Source organism: Dromaius novaehollandiae, chromosome W (assembly GCF_036370855.1).
Source record: "Dromaius novaehollandiae isolate bDroNov1 chromosome W, bDroNov1.hap1, whole genome shotgun sequence".
Classification (NCBI taxonomy): Eukaryota; Metazoa; Chordata; class Aves; order Casuariiformes; family Dromaiidae; genus Dromaius; species Dromaius novaehollandiae.
In genome coordinates, this window is record NC_088130.1 from 13,119,105 (window position 1) to 13,134,509 (window position 15,405).

The 15,405-nt window shown below is 38.7% G+C and overlaps 1 protein-coding gene across 1 annotated transcript in view; it reads right to left on the reverse strand.

The window, feature by feature from the left end:
- Positions 1-807: 807 nt before the first annotated feature.
- The window catches only part of LOC112981841 (transmembrane channel-like protein 1), a 65,336-nt gene continuing 50,738 nt past the window's right edge, over positions 808-15,405 (reverse strand). The window contains exons 14-20 of the mRNA XM_064500133.1: positions 14,987-15,115; positions 9,914-9,981; positions 6,830-7,069; positions 4,122-4,247; positions 2,332-2,410; positions 2,095-2,233; positions 808-1,341 (exon numbers count right to left, since the gene is read on the reverse strand). Coding sequence (XP_064356203.1) covers positions 1,070-1,341; positions 2,095-2,233; positions 2,332-2,410; positions 4,122-4,247; positions 6,830-7,069; positions 9,914-9,981; positions 14,987-15,115 — 1,053 coding nt within the window. The 3' untranslated portion in view covers positions 808-1,069. The remainder of the gene's footprint in view (positions 1,342-2,094; positions 2,234-2,331; positions 2,411-4,121; positions 4,248-6,829; positions 7,070-9,913; positions 9,982-14,986; positions 15,116-15,405) is intronic.

Sequence of the window (15,405 nt, forward strand, 5' to 3'; positions counted from 1 at the left end):
TCATTCTTATGGGTCTTAAAATAAATACCATGGCCCAAACTCTGTATAATGGAATAAAATCAGAACATAAAAATAAAGCCGCCTTATAGGAATAGGTAGTAACAGCTTGCATATGCACTTGCATCCATTCTGTATTTGAACAAGACCTATGATACTAAAGTCCTGTTCCACCCTGGACTCTCTAGAAGTCATTACAATGTAAGCATACAATAATAAACTCACAGAGCAGTTGTGTTTAATTATACAGCACATGTTCTTATGCAAAATAAATGTCTCTATGCAATGACACAATCCTAGTGAGTATCTGGGGAAAATATCACAAAAAACAGTCTTACCTCTCTTCCCCAACTACTTTTTTGCATAGGAAATATTTCTTCCTCTCTTTGATTTTTCAAATTTATTTTTAGTCTTTCAGAATGTCATAAAATTCATTATTACTATATTGACTAAAAGTGGTACTGTAATAGGAGTTGTTTTCTTCATTGCAACAGCCAGAATATTCCTTGTCCTTTACCTCTTTATTACTTTCCCAAAGACTTCAGAGGTAACCATCTGGCTTTTGAAAAAATCCCAGTTTTCCTATGCAGTGTGAACTCTTTGGGTAAGCATGTCAGACCAGCAGAAGACAAGCTATATGCTTTGTTTAATAAAAATGACTGATACACTTTGTGAGAAGTTACATTTCCAGTGAACTGGGCTTTTAAGCCAAAGAAAAAAGATACTAGAGAAACACTTTCAGGATTTTAGGCAAAATACCAACTAAATAAAAGAATAATTTTATTCCTCTAATAAATATCTGTAACTTCAGGAACATATTGACACAGATAACACATTTTTGCAATGCCTTCAGATGCAAGCAGACAGATGCAACGGTTCCTACTGAACTTGAACACTGAAACCTCCTATCCTGCAAATGCTGAAGCATGAGTAACTTCTATGCACATAAAGATTCACAGTGAACGCAATGGGGTTCTGCACTTATGGGAGTGTTTTGGGGGTTAAAACCACTCTTTTCTCCCTCAGCGTCCTTCATCGTATTACAGAGCACTTTTCCCCGAGGAGAGCCTCCTCATCGGTAGTTTGGAGGGCCCCTGGGCACTCCTGGCTGTGCCCCTGGGAAGCGTGGGTTTCCGGGAGGATAGCCTGGTGCTCCATACCCTCGGGGCCCCGGAGGCCGTGTCACAGCCACATGTGGGGGAGGAAGGTTTCCTCCTCTGCTCTGGGGGGAAAAGTGCCCATTTGGGGCTGGGCCCGGATGCTGGAGGGACGGGGAGGAGCTTGCTTCCTGCTGCTGGCTTGTCTTCTTCTTTGATTCATTGTCTCCTTGTCCTTTCTTGTTATCTGAAACATATTTGGAGAACAGCATTGAAGGATGAAAATGCAAAACAGAAATTCCTTGCTAGACAGATTCTGCTGCAGCCTACCCTCTCCCGAATATGAAGGTGGCTGACATGCTTTCCACAAGGTTCTTCCGAAGATGATCACTTCTAACGCATTTCCAAGCCTTTCTCTCTCAGTCATGAGCCTCTAAGTGTTTTGTGGCACACATGGAGAGGAAAGTCTAGAAATGTTCAGGAGTAAGGAAATAGCCTGTGAAGTTCTTCAGGATGGGTCGAAACCTGCCTGGCCAAGCTAGGCTTTCTGATAAGGACTGCTACTGTACTGTGTTCTCAGTGCATCTTCTGTTGAACCTTGGCTTAGAGGCCATATGCTGTCCTGAATGGTCCTGGATCAAAGAAATATAATAGAAAGATACAATACTTGAACCATACTGATTTGCAATATGCAAGAGGGATCACTGACATTCAGATCAGACTTTACGCAACTTTTTTGGACTGGGACCTTACAATATGCTACAGTTGTGTTGTTTTATTACTTTGGTAAAAGGTTTTGCTTGCTGTGGAATGATGTTACAGTATTTCTTCAAAAAGCCACAGGGAGAAAAATGGACTGGAGATTAGGCTAATAATTGTAAGACAGTGTTGTGACTGTCGTTGAAGGCATTACTGCAAGTGAAGCAATAAAGGCAGCAAAGACGACTACAGCCTGACGTACAAATATTCCTCAACCTGAACAATTCAAAACAGTCCTTACCTTGATTTGGAGTGCATTCATCTTGCTTGTTGTTTCCTTTTTGCTTTGGCTGTGGTGGTTCTGTCTCAAAAGGGTTTTCCTCTTGTTCATTTGATTTTTGTGCTTTTTGTTTATTTCTTCTTTTATTTTCTTCTGCTTGCTAGAGGGAGAGAGAGAGAGAGAGGTCACATTTCAGTGAGCTGACTGGCTGCTCTAATATTTAGTAGAAACAAAAATGAACAGTTATCTATTCCTTACACTCTGTAGCTTCTTTTTAAGTTCCAAGTTAGCTTCCTTGTAGGACTTAGATGTAGCATTGAGATAATAAATACTCAGGCTAAATGTAAAGAAAAAAGAATATATTTTGTTAGGTAATGATTTAAATATAAAGAATTTTACAGCATTCCTATGGCAATAACTACAACTGTGCGAATATAAAAACTGTATCCTTTCCTCATTTATATCTTACCAGTAGTGGTATTTTGACAATTAACAACACGCTTCCTCACAGTGTGAAGAAGGCACTCTTATTTCAGGGATAAAAAAAGGCTGAAAGGAATTATTCCATCTATGAATATTTCACATGCAATATTATGGTAGTTAAGGAAGATGCTCCATAAAGCTATGCCTCGCTATGAAGTGTGTTCTAGAGAATAGCTTGTGAAAGTTAATTAACTTGTATGACATATTTAGAAATGACTAAATGATATTTATAAAAGCTTTTTAACTTACACAATAGGCAAACTCATGTACTGCCAAGAAAACAGCAAAAAGCATAGGTTTTAATTTTTGCTCTAAATTACAATCTCTTTCTACCAAATAAAAACACGACTGCATAATTAAGTTTTTATTTGCCAATGTATTGTATTAGTTTTGTGATAACTCTATGAAATTAGCATTTTTTCACCATCCTGATTTAATTAGAGACATCCTTATGTGAAGTCTTTTACTGATGCAAGCAGTAAATAATTAATCTGCATATGTTGTTTTCTCTGCTTTGCCTGATTTTGCCTTGAATTTTCTTTTCTTCTTCTTTTTTTTTTCCTGTCTTTGCCTTGAATGATTCCAAGATAGGAGCAGTACTCAAGAAAATCAGTGGGAACTGAGACCATGTATTTCAGAGGACAATCTGTGCTCTTTATTTTTCTAGCCAAGGGTTAAACAGAACATGATTTTAAGTGAATCTTGGCCAAATTCCATCACAAAATTTCAGTTTGCTCACATAAGATACTTCTGTAGTTTCTATTGTATTCTATAATCTTCTGTTGGCAGTGCTACAATGCAGGGTTAAATCCCAGCTCATTTCCACCAAGAATTAACTTTTAGTTTAACAGTATGCTAAGTAATCCTATATATGCATATTGCAGTTTACAATAATTTTATCTTGAAGGACTTTATACAGTCTCTGAGAAAGGCTATTCAATGACCATTATTCTTTAACAGCTCCCGAAATATGGAAAATTCCTACTAGCCCTATTCCACAAAGTGGCTTTGGACATGAGGGATTTCAGACAGATAGCTGAGATAGGAACGTCTCCATATGTTATCTCCACCTCTCACATTTCAGGCCCAAAAGCATAGAGTGCTCTTTTTATCAAGGAAAGTCTCAGGCACTCAGGATCAGACCTACTGAGAGTTACTGAGAAATAACTGTTTCATGGTGGTCACAGTTCTGAGAGCTTTCTACTGAAATATTTAAGGATTTATGATATGTGTTCTGCCTACTAAACAGGCTGAGCAAAGTCATTGCACTTCAGATTCCTTATAAGCTTTTGCATTTTAATAGTTTGGCCATTATGGTAGCAACAAAAAAATTAATAAAAAAAGCAATAACAAAAACAAAGCCATTGAACAAAAAAGAGATTGCCCTTTGTGCACAGGCACATTAATTATGATCAAATAAAAGGCTCATGAATTCTTCAAGTCCCTCACCACAGGGCAATCAGTACTGTATTTAATTAGATACCCAGGCAGTGAAGACAGAATGAAAAGAACTTAACAGACTTTGGAGCAGGCAAGCATTGAGTTAATATTGAGTTAATACGTACACCATCAGCAGTACGAAAGGTAGGATGAGTCCAGGGTTAGAAGCATACCCAAATACCTTCCCAAACCAAGAAGGGAAGTCGTGCTCCAGAGTTTCTGATATGACTTCAAACATTTTAGTTTTCCCACTATTAAATAGAAAAGGTGACAGTGCATCACATACAAGTATTCTGGCAGTGGCAGTGCAGTAGTATGAATACTTAGATGAACCACATCACAACAAACTTGGGGCAAGGACAAGAAACTGCATAAGTTAGCATTATTTAAATCTTAAACTGTCATTATTTAAAACAGCATTTATGCATTTTAAAGAGAGCAGTGGATACCAATATTTTTTAATGTCTGCTAATAGATCCTGCCTGCAGTTTCCAACAAGTGCTTGTTCTGTCACCAAGATTAGTTCTCCAAGGATCAGTGTACTGATCTGTGAACTCCATATCACCATCCAAAGTGTGGAGGGTTATTTGTGCTCTAGGGAGTCCTTGAGACAGACTCTTGAGACACCCCATCTTCATATGATTGATAAGAGAAATGCAGTCCACTAGCAAATAGTGTCCATTCAGTGGTGTACGGGGCCAAATTCTCCTCTCTCTTTGCTCTGTATCAATCCTATGGAAGTCGATGGCTGTGTTTTAGGACATTTTAGTTATTTTTCTAGCAAACTAATAACTTTCATGCCAAGTTTTCCCATGACCAACTTATCTAAAGTATTTTTTTGCCGGACCTTTAACACAAGTTTTTCTTGCAGAATCATTTTAATAGATGTTCCAAATATTCCTGTCTTTTTATTTTGCTTTTGGCTGTGCCTCACAAGGTAGAGTTTGACATTGTTTACCTGAATGCTGACAGCGACATGGCTTTTTATGTGTATTGAGACCAACTAGCAGGTTTACTTGGTTGAAAGAATTGCCACTAAATTCACCAAATTGCCTCCAGCCATTGAGGTTCTTTATCTCCTATTTTTAGTTCTTGTAAAACATTTCTGCCAATCAGATCTTTTTCTTAATTTAATGATAACCTTTATGCTCGTCCTGCAAATATAACAAGATTACAGGGAGAATTCTTCCTTCAGATCAGCTCGTCCTCTCCCCTTCCTCCCCACCAATGGTAGATGTGAAATTCCACTCTCTTCTTTTTCTTCTCACCAGCACACACAAAGCTTCTTCTGTTCCAACTTTGCTAGTTCTGTCCTGCCTCTCCTACTCCTGGCAGATCTAGAAATCTCTGCTTAGTTGTATATGCAGACTTTAAATTCAGGATTAAAAAAAAGAATTAGAATTTTCCTAACGGATAAGCCACTGACATCAACAGGATTTTTTTTTTTTAATATATAGCCACACATTGCCAGTATTTATCTGCTCACCAGTTGTATTACCTATATAAAGGTTGAATGAACCTTCTTTAGTTTATAGCCCTTCCCCATTAAAAGCTGTATCGAGGATTTTACATTTTTGATGAAGAAGAAAATATCTTTGCATTTGACAGAGGAAAAGTTACAGGTTACATGAACCTTCTCACTTCTTTGAAAAGTAATCTTACCGTGTCAGTAATATCAGATTCAATAACCGCAGCTACTCAGACTTGACTCCAGATGTCTCTCTCTGTACTTTCTTTGCTATGACTCAGTTAATAAAAATCTTACTTAGCATCACTTGCTTTATCATCGCTTCCCTAAAATCCAAGCAATTTTCTGTCTCAGCTGAATTTTTTGCATGTCATGCAGTTCTCTCTCTTAGTGACTGACTATTGCAGGTGGCTAGAAAAGATCTCCCACAGATGGCCTTTGGCCAAAGTTAATGTGTCAAGACTTCTGCTGCTTTACAAAGTGTACTGGGGATTATGCAGAGATCATTTTACCCATGACAGTAATGTATTATTCAAGACCTTCACTGGAATCAGGAAGCCTCTTTTACTGTCCTACTGTTCTTGCCCTACTGATACTTTGTTCAAAAGCAATGACTGGAGCCTTTTAAAAAATCTGAATTTTATGTATTAACTGCTGTTGTGTACTCATTAAAGTTGTATCTCATGCTCAGAGGCAAGTAGAGACACTGAGAATGGTCCTGGACTGTGGCAGCACCTCAGCTAGCTTGTATGCGAGGCACGTGTTTGCACAAGTGCAGAAGGCCTGTTTTTTCAGAAGAGACTAGCAAATGTGGAGGTCTTGAAACCTGAGAAACAGATTCAGCATCACAGAGGTAATACTACAGCTGCATGAAATGAAATACTGTGCCACTGCAGAAATTCAGAGCAGCCAAAGACTGTAGTGCCTCCTTGGCAAACCACCACTCACCAGCACTCCAGTATTCCCCTCCTGGCATGGCACATGCGGATATTTCCTGCAACCATCACTTTCAAGCCAATAGACGAGAGATCCCTAGCAGGTCACTGCCCTACTCCCTAAGAATAATTCCTGACTTAATTACAGTAGTAACAATAAAATTTTTCATTAAAATCAAAAAAATAAAAAGGAAAAAATGATTTTCTCTTCTACATTTCAGGAAAAACTTTAAAAACAACTAGCCAGTTTTCTAGGGTTTCACCCTCAAGCATTATGCACGATTAAAAAATGACACATAATTAAACATTCAGCCTATCAGATACTAAAACTTCTTAAGGAAACTCCTTTTCACTATTGGATCATTCACTGTGATGCTGTGAGGCAGTTCATCTCATCGGTAACAAAACAAGGACATAAAATACAAAAGACCTGAAAGGACCACAGTCAAAAGACGGTGGGATGGAGACAATCGTGTACACAGCAGGCAGCATGGACAGAAAGAGAATGAAGAGCAGCATGGCCATGTAGAAGTTGTTGGATCTGGAAGCCTTGAAAACCCTCTCCTGGGGCACATTGCAGCACATCACTGCCCAGCACTGCAGGTACATGGAAGTATGGAGGCGGAAGACGTTGATCGCTGGGAGGCATGGAGCATAAAAAGATCCCATCCTAGAAACCAAACAAACAAAATATAACCAGTTTGTTACAAAATTTCTGCCTTGCTAGATAAGCCACCCATTCCCTTCTTTCATATTCTTCTTTTACAGCCACACACGCTGTGCATGCAGAAATCTAGTTCATAAAACATTTATTTTTTTTCTACTGGTCTTGTCTCTCCAGTCTTTTGTTAAGAAGAACTCCAGGCACATGGAGAAAACTCTCTATATGAAATATTTCTTTCAAAGTTCCAAAGCCCTTTTTCTCTGCAAACAAAATGACCACTTAATGAAATATTATCCACTCGTACTTTGACTCTTTAATTCAGGTAGGATCTCACTTGTATTGTGTACAGAAAGATAACCCAAACTTAGATAATTATCAAAATAATCTTTTTCTTTATTATTGTCTTATCACCATTTTAGGAAGGATATTTTTGCTAAGTTGACATTTATTTTACTTCTGTTACCATGGTTATTTAGTGCCTCATTCCAATGAACTGCTTATTGATTTGCCAAAATATTGTGTTTTCCTTATTATCTACAGTTGCATGGTTATGACACTGAAACAGCTGAGACCATTTTATTTTTATCTGACCTTGTTTGTTGTGCCCTGCTGACTGAAGAGCAATCATTTCCATCAGCATGGCCAAGTGACACAGAGTGTAAGCGATCAGGAATCGACTTCTTCCTTGACCACTGGCCAGGTCACCAGGACTGAGCCACTTTGCCTCTGAGTGCCTCAGTTTTTCTATTTACAAAATAGGAAATAGATCTATTTCTCTACATGGTTGGAAAGACCTCCAGAGTACAGTGATGTCATGACAGAATGAATATATGATATTGATATCGCTCCTTCCTCATTTCATACATCTTTAATGAAAAGAGACAGTAAAGACTTTGGTAGTCTATGGGTGAAGGCAGAGGGCACTTCATGGCCCTGTTTCTTATGCTCACAGAAATCATTGCAAAACACTCAGCTTTGGCAAGTTGAAACTCTGGGTAATTCATGGCTGCTATCATAAGTTCTAGGTATAACATTTATTATAAGATAGAAGTATTCTTTCCAATGCCACATTAATATGGAGAAGACTTGCAAATGACTTACAATCCACTTGCTTCATGAAAACAGAGAGAAAGAGAAGAAAGGAAATTTCCTAAGCACATGGTCTCTCTCTCATACAGAAGTATAAATGCACACATACATGCCTCTCAAACCCTTTCTAGCTCTGTGATACAGCCAACTCACCAGGTGCACCTTAAACTTGTTATTCTGTTTCAGATGAGCACAAGCATGTGCAGTGGAATATGTAAAACTATATAAAACAGAAACAAATTTATCCTATATATAATACCATGGCTTCTGAAGTATATATTTACTATAATTCAGTCACCTTTTTTTTTTAAACTATTCTAATATGCTTAGTTCAGACCTTTTTTTAAAAAAACAGCACAGCTCTAGTGCTTTACTTGGCCCAGCAAATATCAATTGGCATGTAAATGTGATCCTAACTCTGCAATTAGTAGTAACATAGATAGTACAGTAAGATAGATAGTAAGATAGATGCTGTATCCATATAGCATCACTAAGACACAAGTCACAGATTCTGTGATAAAACATATATATTGGGACATTATGCCATGGAAGCGCACAAAGTCTGTATGGGTAATGAAGTATAAAATGATAGCTGCTACATATAGAAGTTTTCTTAGAGAATAATCAGGAATCTCCTCCCTCATCCAGTCCCCAGCTTCTTTCAACTACAGTGATTTCCAAAGTATTAATTACAGCAGCAGAAAGCGTGAGTGAGATCAATTGTGTATAAAGTGTGCAAGCACAGGTTACACTGCAGCCTCATCATTTTGATGAACAGCAGCCTGAGAAATGTTTCTTATTAGAAACTAGGACGCCACTTTTAAGGCAGACAGGAACATATTGATTGCAAAACTAAGCTGACTATTTAACTCCAAGTGCCATGTGCAGTGCAGGTCCCCTGCACTTCAGCAGCAGGTTGGACTCACTCTTCCCATGCTCCAATGGCACATGGCAGATATGTGGCCATGGCTGATGCCATGCTCGTCCTACCAATGCACCCTTCATCTGAGCAAGCCAGTGGGCTTGTAATGCCCCTTGGGCATTACAGACCTGGGGGCTTGCATGAAGCAAAAAAGTCTAATCAGCAGAGTTCTATTAAAGTTAAATAAATCAGGTCTAAACAATAATTAATTCAGAGGAGCAGTCAATAGTGCTTGAGGAGGACAGTTCCTGAGAAAGACATAACATCTCACGAGGAGTCAACAATTTGCTTTCTCAGCAAACCCAACTAAAATAAAGACCAGAAATGTGATGAAACTTAGATCTCTCATGCAGCAGGGTTGAGGACTAATACTGCAGCAATAGCATTTTATGCACACACACACACACACACACATACACACACAAGTATATATAAATTTGTTTTAAGGCTTTTTTTTCCACAGGACACATAGGAAAAGAGTATAAGATGTTTGGAAAGCCTGAAATTAAAAGCAAAACAGGCCAGCTGCTTACTCTGCTGTCACAAAGGACTGCAGTTGTCAACCCAACTTTATACTGGTTAGTCTTACCTACTCATTGCAAGATACTGCTGCATCTGACCCCATAATCTTAGCTCAGAACTGGTTTTGGAACAATTATGCTGATTTCAATGTGCATGAGTTTGATATATATTGCATTACACTTCTATCAGACTAGAGCAATGAGGTAGGATCAGCATTTCAGAAGAATCTTTTACAGATACTGCTAATTCTTGCATTCCTGCAGGGAATGCTGACCCATAAGAGACCATTAGGACACAACACCCTTTGCCACACCTACCAGATCATGCCTTGGTTAAAGATCAGTCCCAGCACATTCCCACTTATATCAAACTCTGAATATGATGGCTGAAAGAAATAACACAAATGCTTTCATTAGGCTTGCACAAAGCATTTTAAGATGATTTACGGTAGATTAAAGCTGTCACTTCCAACAGCACAAACATACTGGCATTGTCTTGTCAAGACTCTTGTTGCATATTATCAGTGAAACATGAAACAAATTAATATGACTCAAAGCCAACAGGCAGACTTTAATACAGCTTGAAGCATTTTATTGAAGATCCTTTTGAGCTGTTTGTACAGAGGAAGGCGCTAAGAGAGAATAAAAATAGTTCTGGGTACTGGGTGAATTTTAAAATAATGATTTGTCAGCTTCCAATTGAAGTGGCTATAAAGATTGTGGTGGTCATCTAGTCTGCTCTCCAATAAAGTACAAGCCATGAGGCTTCCCTGAATTAATTCCTGCTTGAACTATAGCATATCTTTCGTATTTTAAATTTAACAATTGTGCTGTTGAAGAATCCATTTTAAGTGTTGATAGATGGTGCCAATGGTTAACTGGCTTTCCTGTTTAATATGTATATATTATTTTGTTCAATTTTTACTTTAAAACCCAGTCATCAGGTCTCATTATTGCTTTGTCTGCTAAATTGAAGAGCACCGTGTTGTAAATTTTTGTTTCCAGTGCAGATACATAGACTGTCATCAAATCATTCCTTAGTCTTCTCTGAACTATTCATCTCATTCTGTTTTTCCAAACCTTAAATCATTTCCACAGATCTTCTCTTACCCTATTTATTAGCGTCTCTCTAATTCATGAACGCTTTTCAATTGCGATCACTGAATACACTGCATTTGAGCAATGACTGAGATGCACAAGTATTTGTTGGTGTGCACATGGTTGTGTGTGTGCACACCTGAACAAAACTTTCCGGTAGGAAATAAGAGCTGTAAATTTTAGGTTGACACCAAAATGTTTCATTCAAACATATTATCCCTATGGTTTTACGTTGTCACAAGATTTTTTTTTATCAGCTCTCTCATAATAGTCAGTTATACTACACCACAGCTGGTAACTTGCATGATTCACTGTAGTGGGTGGGAGAGAAGATCATGAATGATGTATACCATCCAGGTAATAATTACTGACGACTGATGGAGTAAGGATATGAGGTACAGAAATAACTATTCCCTTGAGGCTGAACCAAGCCAAAGATATTCTATTAAAAGAGCCAAATTAAAGTCACTCTTTTGGATTGTACTTTTGGAATGTTTGCAGCCCCTGTGCTCTTTCTACATAGTGTATAGATATTTATGTATATGTTTGCATCAAACTGCTATATTTATGTTGTGTGTATTTATGAACTTTCTTCCATACAAGGAAAGATTAAATAGACTGGTAGTCCTTGACTTGGAAATAGTTGACTAAAGGGAGCTATACAGAGGAGTAGAATATCATAAATGATGTGGAGAAGGTGAATAGCATCATATAGACCCGAATAATGTGTCACTGTTTTTCATAACATAGGAGCTAGCAGTATCAGACCAAACTATCTGAAATTGAATTTTTAAACAAACAAAAGGAAGCACTTTTTTACACTGTATGCAAATTAATTTGTGGAATTCATTGCCAAAGGAGGTTTTGGTTGTCAAAAATATTTGAGGGTTTAAAAAAAAGTCCAAAAATTAATGAACAAAAGCTACTTTTGTAGCTTTTGTCACAGCTACTAACCACAATGGCACAGGTACAGCCTCTTGCTTAGAAAGATTTTAAGCTCAGAGATTGCCAGAGACTCAGTGGTTTACAGTCTGCTTTTCGACTGCTGGCTGCTGGCTGAGACAGGGTACTGGACCTGAGCAACCCAGTAGAGCCACTCTTATATACTGCCAAGGAAAAATTTCACTGTTTTATTAATAATAAATTGGATTCTATAGTACCAATGGAAACTATCAGTTAAGCTGAGTTTGCTAAATATGTATTGCTGATCAGGACAGAAACTGTCAAGTGAACACAGGGTGATGTTCAAATTTAAGTCTGTCAACAAAATGAAAAATCTGGACGTGACTCACCCACAGATTCCTAGTTCCTTATAGTCTCTAATAGTGTAAAGACTTAGAAAAAATGCATTTCAAATGTTCCTTTAGATAAATTTCTAGCTTTTTTGCACAGAAGGAACAGCACAAAGGTTCTAGGCTACAGCACCAACTCTGATTCCTTAAATCAGGAATCGCACAAAGGTTCTAGGCTACAGCATCAACTCTGATTCCTTAAATCAGGAATCTCTGAGTCCTTCATTCTTTAAATGCAACAGATCTTTTCCTCGGGGCACTAATTGCATTCTTTCTGTACAAGTAATATATTCCTAGCACCCTCTACCAACGAATGCATTGTTGATGCTTTGAGAACAATAATATATCATGGAAATGAGGCATTCCCTCATTGCTGGATAAATATGCCGCAGCTCCCATTAACAGTGGCGAACCCTTCGCAGGTGGGCTGTGAGGCTCACTCTCCCTGCTTCCTGACAGTCAAGAGCCGCTCCCTATACTACCACTCTCTATCTGTATGTGGCTGGCTGCCTAGAAAGAAGGATGGTATCTATGCAGCTCTTTAGTCCAGTATCTCAATTAAAACTCTCGGCTTTATAGGCTTTGTTCTATTGATTCAATTACTATAGTGTATTCCTTTAACATAACTAATGGTAGAAAAGCAACCAGCAAGAGTTAAGCCTGAAGTGTTAATGGACAAATTTGTGCTTCTCCAACTGGCAACCCGAATTCAAGCCACGCTGTCCTACAGTACACTGCATGGCTCTCAGCTCTGGAACACTGGAGGCATTGCACAGATCATGCAGTTAGTAGCCGCATTCAGCTGCTCTGGATATCCTAGGGCATCTCAAATAGCACTAGGCACTGTATTTCAGCAGCTGAACTCTACCCTCAGTGAATGCTTTAAACCTTTTGAGTAAGGTTTGTACCTTACTGTAACATTCAGTCTGCTAACTTGTGCTACCCTGAAAAGAGTGAGAGGAAAATACCAACTGAGTTTCTGAGACAGCGTGCTCTGTCTCTCTGCCAAGCCAAATGCACAATGGGCAATAGCACTTTGCAACACATAAGGATATCATTTTAAATGTATGAGTAATCCCACTGGAAATCTGCGTGCTCCAGTAGCTTGCTGACTGGAGTGTTAAACAAAAATATCCTTTGATCCCTTAGAGCCTCCCTATTGCACAGCTTGCTAGCATGCAGGGGCTTTGAGCATCCCCTCACCCAAAGACATTCTCACTGGGTTCTTGATTACAGATATACCAAAGGGTACAGTGATAGAGAAGGCTCCCTGTAGCATACCCCTCTCAGAAACTAAATCTGAAAGCTTTTTCTAAAGCCTACATTGATATTTGTAATTCCTGCAGAGAATGAGGAGGGACCCCTGTTTACTGTATTTCCTAGCTATGCAGTAAGACTTAAAGGTTGTCAACTTTGGTCTTGGATGTCAGTGCTATGGAGATCATACTCTGCTCTGCATCCCCTTCATCATCCTTCACTGAAAACAAATAATGCCGCTCCTCATCTTTCTCAGTCCCTGCATAAAGAGCAGCTGATTCAGACTAAATGGCAATAGAGAAGCAGCTTCAGGAAGCCCAAAAGCAGCAAAAGGGATGCGAAGTCACCTTAATTAAAGGGTCTGTCCTACAGTCATCAGAATGACTTTCAGACTTGCATCCATTTAGGCTCTTTCATTGATTCTGGATATCCTAATACGGAAAATGTCCAGACTACCACTTCAGCATCTTTGGAAAATATGAAGTCTGAGCTATTTCCGGTCAGAGGTAGCCTTGGCTACAGAGATTCATGCATTCTCCACATCCAGGCTCAGCTATTACAATGCCTGCAGTACATATGAAAATATGAGAAAGCTGCAGAGGCAATTTAAGCATATGAAAATACGTTGTTCCAGAGCTCCAGAAACTGTGCTGGCTCTCTGCCTGTACTATGATCAAATTCCAACATCTGATATTGCAAAGGGTATGACTTGTTTGTCCACAGGCTGTCTGGCTGGTTGTCTCTCCCCAGCCCTACACCAGCCCTGGCTGAGACTCCCTGTCTCAACAGCGAGAAAGCTGAACCTTGCTATAACAGCTGAATTTTCATAGTGGTTCAACAATAGCTGTGAGATTGTTATACCAGAAACCACGAAAACAACAAAACTTTCCCTTCCCCTGAGCACTGATCATTTCCCTGAAGATGGCTCTTAGTAAAGGAAGAAAAGCATGTACTTGTGAAGGTAAAACTATGAGGAAGCGAGGACAAATAAGCGGACGGCAGGACAGCTATGAGAGCTGTTCACGCACACGTGATCGAGATAGCTTTACATGGCTTAGCTCTTTTCCATAACAGTTAGTATGTACAAGAGAGGCTTCAGGAGGAGCTTCGCAGACTTTCCCTGGCAGGTGCCTCACAGGTGAAAACTGCAGCCGTCAGTGCAGCTATCTTAGCCAGCTAATTTAAATCTAGCTCAGATCTGTTTAAGAGAGAGAAAGTCTCTCCAGGGTGAGAAGCTGGCATACCCGCATGCTTATGCTATGGGACTCATTAACTTTGTTTCGGCTAAACTAATTCCAGCAGAAAATATAGCTAATAAAATTTCTAGAGCAACTTCTTTCATGCTTTTCCCCACAAACACTGGCTGTCTCAGTACGTTAGAAACCATTTAAGAGCCTGACTGAAAGTCCACAAAAATCAATGAGAGCCTCTCCACTGTTTTCCGTAGAACTGAGGATGAGGCTTTAAAATGGAAATGAGTCAAAAATGTGTACCCAGTTTGCTTACATAATCAAATGAATAAAAATGTATTTCCTAAGGTTACCAAAGCCTGCAGAACAAGGCAGATATAAAGACAAAAGCAAATTCTGAGAAGAGCTAACACTTAATGTTGTTCTGGGATTTTGAAGGGGACATGTCTAGTCAACTATAAACTCTGCAGGCTTCAGAGGAAAATGTAATTTACTACAAAAATGTCAAGTGATAATCTGACAAAGACATGTAAAATAGCAAATCAGATACTTACAAATCCATACTCTAAGTCCCAGCACCAGCAGTAATTGAAAAACCTAACGAAGACAGCTCTCAAGAAATCACCAATTAGAATCGTGATATATGTCGTCATCATGTCAGAGACTGTCAGCCGCACAAATTCCTGTTAAAGCAATATTTTCTTATGTTTAGGCAGTTAATAAATAATTGTAAAAATAATTTGAGAAACAGAGAAAAAAATGCCCCTTATTTGTTGCTCTAATTTATATTCATATTTTCTCAGTCAAGACTTCCAGAGAATAAAAATGGAATTCTTTGCTGATATCTTAAATCCCTTTTGGTCCCTATAACATTGGGAAGATTCAAAAAAAAGGGGGGGGGCTTACTTCCTATAGGCGTACCAACTCTCATGAGAGAGATATGCAGAGCAAATATGGAGAGGAAAGAAGAAAA